Source organism: Delphinapterus leucas, chromosome 16 (assembly GCF_059928025.1).
Source record: "Delphinapterus leucas isolate spDelLeu-1000000601 "Yukka" chromosome 16, BTC_Dleu_Yukka2, whole genome shotgun sequence".
Classification (NCBI taxonomy): domain Eukaryota; kingdom Metazoa; phylum Chordata; class Mammalia; order Artiodactyla; family Monodontidae; genus Delphinapterus; species Delphinapterus leucas.
In genome coordinates, this window is record NC_143144.1 from 27104382 (window position 1) to 27116237 (window position 11856).

The following is an 11856-nucleotide window of genomic DNA, read 5'->3' on the forward strand; positions in this document are numbered from 1 at the left end:
ATTACCTCACTCAATACTCTTTTGTTGGGACTTCCCTGGTGACACAGTGGTTAAGAATCTGCCTGCCAACACAGGGGACACGGGTTTGAAGCCCTGGTCCGGGAAGATCCCACATGCCACAGAGCAACTAAGCCCATGCGCCACAACTACTGAGCCTGTGCTCTTGAGCCCGGGAGCCACAACTACTGAGCCCGTGTGCCACAACTAATGAAGCCCACGTGCCTAAAGCCCATGCTCTGCAACAAGAGAAGCCACCCCAATGAGAAGACCACGCACTGTAACAAAGAGTAGCCCCTGCTCGCCACAACTAGAGAAAGCCTGTGTGCAGCAACAAAGACCCAACACAGCCAAAAATAAATTAAGATAAATAAATTTTAAAAAAATACTCTTTTGTTTTTAGAAAATAGGCCCATCTTGACTACTTGTACTGAAAACATAGAGCTATAGAAATCATGTGGTCTCAACCAGATTTCCATAAGATTTTAGGTCAATATTAGAATTCTATTAGAATTATTACAATATTACAATTTAAAAAAATGAAAATGGATCAATTCAAATAAAACTATTCATAAAAAGCATGAAAAGGCTAATAAGAACTGATTTTCTAATGGGTGTAAAATTATAAAATCTTCCTCAAGATACAGTCAAAATACATTTAGACCTTATTTTTGTATAAGCCACAATTTTGCTTCTTTAGTCTCTGTTCTCCCCTTCACCTTGTGAACCCTCAGAACAAATCTCAAGCAATTGCTCCCAAAGGATAAACTTCCTTTTGCAGATGAAATAGTTTGATCTTCTAGTATAGTCACAAGGAGGTTTGAGAGAGTTAAACACAAACACCACTTATTTCTTGTTAATGTGAACAAAATTCTTGTGTGGTTGTTGATACAAAGATGTAAATGCTTCAACTTTCTGTAACAACGGGCTCTACTGAAATGACACATTCAAATAAATCTCTGGCTCAAAATGAATTTAACTTCATAAACATTTAATATATCTAAATGCATTATTTTATTGTTTTGATAGAAGCTACATTATTACAAAATCAATGAGTTAACCATAAGAACAGGTTATGCTAGCGAAAGAAGTTAATGGTAAACACAGTGAAATATAATACTTTGGCCTTACGGCATGCAAATGAGTCTTTCTGAAGTTCTAAGCACTTTTTATAGGGTAAAATACCACTGAATAAGATTAACCCTTTTCTGCTTTGTCTTACCCTTCATAATATCAATTAGGCAATGGCAGATAATCCTTACACAGAAAATAGCTAAACCAAATTTTCTCTATAACTTCCCCAACTCTGATGTGTCAATAAAACAGATTTGTAACTGCCTTAGATCTGTTAACAGATCTCAGTATGTTGCCTTGCCCATATTTTTTTTTAATTTTTAAAAATTTAAAAAATTTTTAACATCTTTATTAGAATATAATTGCTTTACAATGGTGTGTCAGTTTCTGCTTTATAACAAAGTGAATCAGTTATACATCTACATATGTCCCCATATCTCTTCCGTATTGCATCTCCCTCCCCCCCACCCTCGCTATACCACCCCTCTAAGTGGTCACAAAGCACCGAGCTGATCTCCCTGTGCTATGTGGCTGCTTCCCACTAGCTATCTATTTTACATTTGGTAGTGTATATATGTCCATGCCACTCTCTCACTTTGTCCCAGCTTCCCCTTCCCCTTCCCCGTATCCTCAAGTCCATTCTCTAGTAGGTCTGCATCTTTATTCCCGTCTTGCCCCTAGGTTCTTCTGACCATTTTCTTTCTTTCTTTTTTTTTTTTAGATTCCGTATGTATATGTGTTAGCATACAGTATTTGTTTTTCTCTTTCTGACTTACCTCACTCTGTATGACAGTCTCTAAGTCCGTTCACCTCACTACAAATAACTCAGTTTCATTCCTTTTTATGGCTGAGTAATATTGCACTGTATATATGTGCCGCATCTTCTTTATCCATTCATCTGTTGATGGACACTTAGGTTGCTTCCATGTCCTGGCTATTGTAAATAGAGCTGCAATGAATATTTTGGTACATGACTCTTTTTGAATTATGGTTTTCTCAGGGTATATGCCCGGTAGTGGGATTGCTGGGTCATATGGTAGTTCTAATTTTAGTTTTTTAAGGAACCTCCATACTGTTCTCCATAGTGGCTGTATCAAGTTACATTCCCGCCAACAGTCCTTGCCCATATTTTTCAACTGTCTCACTCAACCTGAAAAACTTATTTTCATCTATAACTTCTATAACATTTTCATTAGCCAGAATGGCACAGAATGGTACCGCTATCTCCAAGCCACATACACTCTGTGATCAGCTCTTGACTTCAATATGGCAAGAGGAATAAACTATTATAAACTTTCACTTGAATGCTGCTGTAATTTCCCAAAAGGTTTGTATATTTGTGAGAAAGATGCATCGCAATGAGGATGTAGTTTGTCAGTAAATCGAATTCTCCTACAGTGAAAGCCCACTTAATTAAATTTCTCTACTAATTCCTTCAAATATAAAGAGGGAATCAAAATCAGAACACATTGACCTATGCCTGATTTTCATTAGGTCTGTTCCTAGGTACTGAGCATGCCGTAGCATTTTTTGCTTTCGATTTTTCTGGTGGCTTTTCAAAGACTAATAGTAAATAGTAAGAATGCTTAATAATCAACTTTTTGATCATTTTATTATTGTCTCCTCAAGCTATCTAGAACTGTTTTTACGTTATTAGCCCACAGGGTCAATAACTTTAGTTAGAAAATGTGTGAAGAACAAAAAATAAATATTTCATAACTGTCAGTGGCAAAGATCCTGATTCCAAGTTATATTATCATAACCTAGTGAATCTTAGCATTAGCTATTGAATGCTCCAAATCAATAAATAATATATAGCATTCAAGATAAACCTTGACAACCTTTCTCTGTACCTAGTTATGGAGAAAAATCTCTGACTTCAACTATAAGATTTAAGACCATCGCTAATGTTGTAGTTGGTTAGCGCAGAGAACTAAGCCGTGCTTCTGTGTTCTCATTCAATTCCTATTAACCTACTTTAAGGATCAAAGGCTCTTTGGAAATTATTTAATAATAATTATTATTAACAGTCTCTTTATCTTGCCTAGAATGAATCTGAATTTATTTTATTAATGAGTAGTTATTTAGGAAATACTTAATTTTCTACTTAATACAGATGCTATGGCTCATGTTGACAACTCTTCAAGTTAATCCTTCAAGCCTGATCAGAGAGATAGGGTATGAAGCAACAGAATTTATGGATTAGGGTAAGAGGGGGATACAAATATGTGAATTCTGAATTATAAGAAACCTTGTAGTTATTAGAAAGTATATATACTTCTTATAAGAAAGCTTATTTAGAAGTAGATTAATTTAGAAACATGTTTTCCTCACTCCATTGGTGATGCAGACTGAGGACATCAATGGCTAAAAGAACGGCTCTCAATTCAGGATATAAACAGCAAAGTCAAGTCTCAAGTTTGATAAACTTCCTTTTGGAGAAAATTGAAAAAAAAATTCTTGCTTTGTTACTTTGTCACAATGCTTTTTATACAGTAGATATGTTTGTGATGAATATCATTACAAATTTGTAGCGAATATCATTACAAACCTATGATCACTGTCAGGCAGTTACATTCTAGGTAGGAAGATGGACAATAAAGAAGATAAATCAATTATCCACTTCTGGGTAGTTATCCAAAGAACACAAAAATACTAATTTGCAAAGATATAGGCATCCCTATGTTCAATGTAGCATTATTTACAAAGCCATGCCATGGAAACAACCTAAGTGTCCATCAATGGATGACTGGATAAAGAAGATGTGGTATACATATAAATATAATGGAACATTATTCAGCCATAAAAAAGGATGAAATCTTGCCACTTGTCAAACCTGGATGGACCCTGAGGGTATTATGCTAAGTGAAGTTAAGTCAGATGGAGAAAGACAAATACCATATGATTTCCTTCACACACGGAATCTAAAAAAACAAATGCAGAAACAAAATAAAGCAGAAACAAACTCATAGAGAACACATTAGTGGTTACCAGAGGGGAAGGGGGTTAAAGGGTAGGCAAAATGGGTGAAGGGGGTTAACTGTATGGTGATGGATGGTAACTAGACTTGTGATGGTGATCACTTTGTAGTGTATGCAAGATGTTGAATTATAATGTTGTACACCTGAAACTTACATAATTTTTTAAAAAAAGAAATCAATTATATAGACTGTTAAATAGTGACAAGTGCCAAGGAGTAAAAAGAAAGCAAAAAAGGGATTTAGGAGATGAGTATGCGTAAGTGTGTGTGTATGACACAATAAAAGGTATTTAAAATTTTAGGGAAGAGTGAGAAATTTATGCCACCGCTTATTGTAAGCAAAGATATTGCTGCCAAATTGGTTGTTATTCTGGGTGTGTCCAAAAAATTCTTGTTTAGCTAAAAAAATGAAACTTCTAAAAAGTTTAAGTAAGAAGAATTAACTCTATTTAATGCAGGAAATTACACTGCATAACATGCATTTTTAGTAAAGCAGCTTTCCTTTTTTTTTCCTTTTTAAAAATATTTATTTGTTTGGCTGCACCGGGTCTTAGTTGCGGCACATGGGATCTTCGTTGCCGTGTGCAGGATATTTAGTTGTGGCGTGTGAACTCTTAGTTGCGGCATGTGGGACCTAGTTCCCTGACCAGGGATCAAACTCAGGCCCCCTGCAACGGGGGCATGGAGTCTTAGCCCCTGGACCACCAGGGAAGTCCCAGTAAAGCAGCTTTCTTAATTTTATTTTTAGGAGACGAATCATGAATCGAAAGAGAGAAAACAAATAATTTACTATATAAGGTTGTCGAATTTTATTTTAGACAACATGGTAGAGTTTCTAAAGTACTGAGAGGTTCCAAGTGTCAATCCATTTGGGCAGAGTGTTTATATTCTTCAAAATGATGACAATTTCTTGAACATCACTGAGTCTATTAATTTTGAAAAAAACCCCAGCTAATTAGAAATACAACAGTCCTGCATTATCTGGGCTATGCTGTTCACGTTGCTGTGGCTGGTTTTCCACTGGAAATCTCAAGAACGGTCCATGTTGTCCACCAGAGTAATGGATGAATAAATATGCTAATGCACTTCCCCTAGTCCCAAGCCACTCCCTAGCAAAGCTTTTCGTGTTTAAAGAACTGCATTCCTTCTTGCAGGACAACCTGGGAACAATTTAGTGTATTTAGATGTAATGATTCCTTGTTATCCACAAAGAAGTTGATCCACTGAGTGCCTCATTTCTTATCGTCCTAGCAGCAATTAGAATGTGGGAAATAACTTGTCTCAATGTAATTTCTGTGGCATATTTTCCTCCATGTCTTGTTAAATAAACAATGTAGTGTACAACATTCAGATTGCAAGGATGCTTGAACTGCCCATTATCTACAGGAGAGTTTTATGACCAGCCTTTCCACAGCCCAGCCTTAGAGAAAGAAGAGGCACTATGGTAAGCTATGGCTTATCACTACTGAAAATGTGACCACAGCAGTAAAGCCAAGTGACAGGAGCCCATATGATGGGATGGCCTGGGTTCAAACCCTGAATCATCTACTTACTGTGGGACTTGAGGAAAGTTCTTTAATCTTGTGTATGCCTCAATTTCAAAATGAAGATAATAAACTACAAACATTATAGGGTTGATATGAGGAAAATATATGTGTAATTGAAGTCCTCAAAGGAGGGGATGAGGAAGCAAATTATTTGATGAAATAACAGTTGAAATTTTTCCAAATTTGATGAAAATTATTAAACCCACAGACCCCAAAACTCAAAGAATCCCAAGACAAGAAACATAAAGAACACTATTTCGAGGTACATAATAATACCGAAACCAAGCAACCCTGCTAAAAACCACATCTGTGGTTCTCAGCCAGGGATTATTCCTCCCCATTACTACTCCCTCAGGGACATTTGACAATTTCTGAAGACACTTTTGTTTGTCACAACTGGGAGGGGAAGAGTGTGTGTGACTGGCATCTAACGGGTAGAGGCCAGGAACGTTGCTAAACATCCTATAATGCACAGGATAGCCCTCACAACAATGAATTATCCTGCCTAAAACATCAGTAGTGCTAAGGTTGAGAAATACTAAAAGCAAATAATAATCAAAAGGCTTAAAACTAGTGATAAAGAGAAAATCTTAAAATCATATCATCATAATTTCCTCATTCCTGACAAATATAGAAAGTATATGATATTGTAATATTAAGCATTTTTTGGTAAATTACTCACCATAGTGAGCCAGGAGCTGAGCACCAGTAAGTAAAGGCGCCCAGACCTGTAGAGCTACTTGGAGGGGTTTCCAGAACTCACAGGTCAATGTGACCTTTTTTTTTTTTAACCTAAATTTACAGAGCTACACAGTGTGCAAAGTATTCTGAAGATTCTGCTGTGGTTCTCCTGACACTTAATCACAGGTAAGAAGTGGTGGGACCAGAATTTGAACTGAAGTCTGTTTTGAAAACACACCAAAATAATAACTAATAATACACAATTTAAGATCAAAAAAGTGCTCTTAGTTTACTATCTTGGATCTTCATAACAAGTCAATGCACATCTACGTTGCTAGAGCAGTGGTCCACTACAAATTTATTCAGATACTTTGGTAGCCCAAGACAGCTGTGGTAAGGCCTATTAGTCTATATTTCTTCATTTTTCTGTCAATTGGAGGGAAGAAGAGTGAAGAGTAGTCATAGCTATGGCAGGAAACGTGTACCTCATTTATTGAAAACTGTTTATAGTTTTTAAAAAAATTTTTATTGGAGTATAGTTGATTTACAATGTTGTGTTAATTTCGCTGCACAGCAAAGTGAATCAGTTACACCTATGGATATATCCACTCTTTTCTAAATTCTTTTCTCATATAGGTCATTACAGAATACTGAGAAGAGTTCCCTATGCTATACAGTAGGTCCTTATTAGTTATCTATTTTACATATAATAGTGTGTATATGTCAATCCCAATCTCCCAATTTATCCCTCCCCACCCCTTCCCCCCTGGTAACCATAAGTTTGGAAAACTGTTTATAGTTTTATCTTTATAGATGCCTAGCCTGGAGAAGGGAAGGAAGATATGGTTATTTTTGTTTGATATGTTCCCCCATGGAAAAAAAATAGAGAATCACTTCTTTGAAATATATAAATCAGATCTCTTTGGATCAATTTAGGTAGATTTTAATAGAATGTACACAGAGAGCTAGAGACATAGTTTTTTTTTTTTGAATGGTTAAAAAAAGTCACACTAAAGGAAAATAATACTAAGAACACTCATAGTCGCATACTAATCAACAAAATTGTTTAGCTTAGAAAAATTAGAAATTCATCAGTGCTCTAAATGAGTCAAATTTGAGTTCTGTGTTTTAAGAAGTTATCTTCCAAGGTTGAAAAATTAATACTGAACACAATTAGAACAACCGAGCCAATCTTCTTCTTTAGTAGAGGAAATACTAGATCAATATGTGTTTTACTGAGGAAGTATAAACATTAATTAGGGCTAGAGGAGTAGGCAATATATAATTTATCTTGAGCTTAAAACAGTTAAAAGTAGATGTGACTTCACAGTTTTGTTCTTTTTTTTTCTTTTAACTTTACCTTTTAACTTTATTTTCCTTCCTCTTTCTCAGGTGGTTCTATATGCAAGTTACAGAGAACTCGAAATGAAATTTGATGTAACTTATCATTCATTAACTTTGCAAACATGCCTTGTTTCCCCCTCCAATCGACTTAACTCTTTTTACAGTCCTATATATTCCCTATAAATGAATAATAAGAAAAGTTTATACTTACTAGAAAGAACAGTCGTAAGGAAAATGTAGTCTGAAAAGGATATGAGTCCACATTCTCCAAGGGTGTAAAATATACTGCCTTCATCAGCAAATTTTTCTCGTTCCTGGGCAATTTTCTATTGAATGTATGGGTTCCACCAAAAGATAAAAAGAAGATATAACAGAATGAGAATATAAATAGTTAGAGATGAATCACCATTTATCTGACAGTTTTATGCTATTTATCACAAGCACTTCTCTGATGGCCATTCCAAATTAATGGATCCTTTACAGTTTTTAAGATGATTAAAATTATAAGAAAAAAGATGATTTTGTTTGTTTGTTTCAACACTGGTTTAATGTGAACAATGGAATAAAATTTTCAATTTTATGAACTTCCATTTAACATATAACAGGCCCACTTCAGGGCTGGTTTTATCTCTTAGTTTGAAAAACAATCTACCTTTTTCTATAGAGGTATATAAGGTAGAGAAAAAAAAAAAGAAAAACTAAAATAAAATCAGTTCTAAATGCCCAAGAGAAACTATACAACTAGTAATGAGAAATGAAGAGGTAAGCAACTATTGTAAACACCCACACAAATGCTCAGAAAACTAATTTCTGAAATGCTAATTTTAACTTTTACCTTATGAATCCCAAGAACCTTAGTTTGGGAATGTAGAACAGTTTACAAAGTAAACAGCATCTCTGAAATATAATGTCAAGTCAGACACACACCAAACTTTAGGCATGAGTTAATTTAACTATATTTACTGTGACCTTGATGGAGGCTCCTAAATTTCAGCTATTTGAAGAAACTCTCCCAAAACTTAGCTTTTACTCTAAGTATGTATTTATTTTCTTTAATCTATAAAGCTCACAAAGAGAGTTAATTCTCAGGTTCAGTAATGGTCTATCTGGGAAGCAGTCTCTTCCTGGGTGTTTAAGGAAACTTACCCTGTTTTCTGATTTGCTACCAAACCATAAACTTAGTGGTGACATTGAAGATACTTTCAAAAACTGAAAAGGATCCACCAAAGAGTTAGACTTGAAACACATTTCCATAAGTTCTGGACCAACCAAAGAAATTTCAGGAATTATTCTGGGTACCAAAAAAAGAAATAGGAGGTTTTAAAAACCCAAACCAACAAAGCACAATCAAAATAATAATATCATGCAAGCACAAAATAAGAAGCAGCACTGCAAGCATAACCTTGGGAGGAGTATCATGAAAATTAAACCAGCAAGCACCACCACACCACCATCCAGGTACACAACTATCCAATAGGTTACCTCTGTCTAGTGAAGGTCCCATCATACACCACAAAGGAAAGAAAACTGGTTAAACAACTGAAGACACAAGTACCAAATGAATCACCATGATCTTCTTAGTAAACCCACTCAAAACAGCCTCTACTGGGTATCTGCTTGTAATAGGAAACAGTAACCATGGACAGGCAAAAATCCATAGTTGAACGCCTGCAAAGTGGTAAGAGGTTTTGATGGTAGTTTCTACCAGAAAGTGCTTCTGACTCATTTGTGATGGGCAGAAAGCCTGGTCCGGCCTGACAGAATTTAAAGATTACGTCTTTGAGCCAAAAGCAAAAATGAGCCCACAGTCCAATATGTTCAATTAAGGTTAGATCTCATATCACACTTGATCATCTACCAATAGATTAAACACAAATTTCAGACAAAAGAAGGCGATTGGATGAAAAGAGCAGCAAAGCTGTTCACTGGGAAGTTAATATTTTAATTTCTCAAAAGAAAACAATGTACATTTTAAACATTATCCAAGATACTGCAAAAGTAAAGCATGTGAATAAGAAAAAATACACAAAATGAGAACAGGCTGTCAAAGGCATACCATTACTAGCCAGAATAAATTTGTCTAGAAGCTGAGTAACCCATATTAATTATGTAATAATCTTACGGAGAGACTGCTATAAGCAAATAAAATAAATAATATATTGCGACCCAGAAGTCGAGAAACAGACAAAAGTCTAAGGACAAACTGAAATGAGGCAGATAAGCCAAAAAAGCGTATCTAACATTATTTTTCTAAGAACCATCTGGACTATGCTGCTGCTCAGAAGATAAAAAGAAAAATCCAAGTTTGTCCACAACTTTTTATTTTGATATACTTTCAAACTCATAAAAGTGGAAAGATCCATATAAGGAACTCTCATATGCTTTTTACTCAGAACCACCAACAGTTTATGTTATCACTCTATTTGCTTTTCATTTTATGTAGATACATATTTTCTTTTACACCATATTGAAAGTTGGAGACATATGCCCCTTTACACTTAAATACTTCAGTATATATTTCCTATGAACAAAGACATTCTCTTACATATTAAAGTATATATTTCATAAAACCAGGATATTTAATACTGATACATACTATTATCTAATCCACAGTCTATTATCAAATTTAGTGAACTGTCCCAATAATTTCCTTTATAGCTATCTTCCCCCCAGTCCAGGATGTAGTCCACAATCATAAATGGCATTTAGTTGTCATGTCTTTTTAATCTCCATTAATCTAAAACAGCTTTCTTTGCCCATCTTTATTTTTTCCTTTGGAGGTTTATGCCCATCTTTACTTTTTCCTTTGGAGGCTTATTATTATTTTTGATTGTGGTAAAATTCACATGACATAAAGTTCACCATTTTAACCATTTAACCATAAAATGTGTGGGCCTTTTGGGTTTGGCTTCACATATCATATTTTGTAGGTTCATCCATGTTGTAGCATCAATCAGTGCTTCATTCCTTTTTATCGCCAAATAATATTCCATTGTATATATACCACAAATTGTTTATCCATTCATCCACTGAAGGATATTTGGATTGCTTCCACCTTTTGGCTATTGTGAATAGTGCTACCACGTACATTCATGTACAAGTATTTGTTTCACTATCCGCTTTCAGTTGTTTTGGGTATATACCTGGGAGTGGAATTGCTGAGTCGTATCATACCCCTATGTTTAAGTTTTTGAGGAACAGCCAAACTGTTTTCCACAGCAGCTACACTATTTTGCATTAATACCAGCAATGTAAAAGGGTTCCAATTTCTCCACATCCTCAATTTTCTTTCTTTCTTTTTTTTAAAATTATATCCATCCTAGTGAGTGTGAAATGGTATGTTATTAAGGTTTGACTTACATTTCCCTAGTGCCTAATGATGTTGAACATCTTTTCATGTGTCTTTTGGAGAAATCTCTATTCAAATCATTTGCCCATTTTTGAGTTGGGTTATTTGTCTTTCTGTTGTTGAGTTTTGTAAGTTTCATTATATCAATATATTCTATACACTAAACATATCAGATATAGGGTTTGCAAATATGTTCTCTCATTCTGTTCATTGCCTTTTCACTCTCCTGATAATGCCCTTTGGTGTACAGAAATTTTAAATATTGATGAAGTTCTATTTGTCTATTTTTTTCTCTTATTACTTGTGCTTTTGATGTCGTATCTAAGACTCCATCACCAAATCCAAGATCATGAAGATTCACCCCTGTTTCTCTAAAAGTTTTGTAGTTTCAGCTTTTATATTTAGGTCATTGATCTATTTTGAGTTCATTTTTGTATTAATGTGAGGTAGGGGTCCAACTTCACTATGTTGCATGTGATATCCAGTTGACTCCCTACCATTTGTTGAAAAGATTATTCTTTCACCACTGAATGGTCTTGGCACCCTTGATGAAAATAAATTGACCATATATATGTGGGTTTATTTCTGGACTCTCAATTTCATTCCATTGATCCTTGTGTCTATTCTTATGCCAGTACCACACTGCTTACATTTTTATAATTTTTAAAAACTGTGGTAAAATGTACATAACATAAAATTTACCACAGAACCATTTTAAAGCGTAAAATTTGGTGGTATTAAGTACAATCACAATGTTATGTAACCATCACCACTACATAGTTCCAGAACATTTTCATAACCCCATTTGGAAGGAAACCCCTATCCATTAAGCAGTCACATCCCACTGCCCCCTCCCTCTAGCCCCTGGAAATCACTAATTTGTT

At 35.0% G+C, this 11856-nt stretch overlaps 1 protein-coding gene across 4 annotated transcripts in view; it reads right to left on the reverse strand.

Moving 5' to 3' along the window:
• MICU1 (mitochondrial calcium uptake 1) overlaps positions 1–11856 on the reverse strand; it is a 225502-nt gene that overhangs the window by 118248 nt on the left and 95398 nt on the right. For 2 of the 4 annotated variants that reach the window (XM_089897638.1, XM_089897639.1), the window contains 2 exons: positions 8770–8914; positions 7835–7949 (listed from right to left, as the gene is read on the reverse strand). In XM_089897638.1, coding sequence (XP_089753764.1) covers positions 7835–7949; positions 8770–8914 — 260 coding nt within the window. The remainder of the gene's footprint in view (positions 1–7834; positions 7950–8769; positions 8915–11856) is intronic. The other 2 variants (XM_022590840.3, XM_022590841.2) reach the window with 1 other exon arrangement.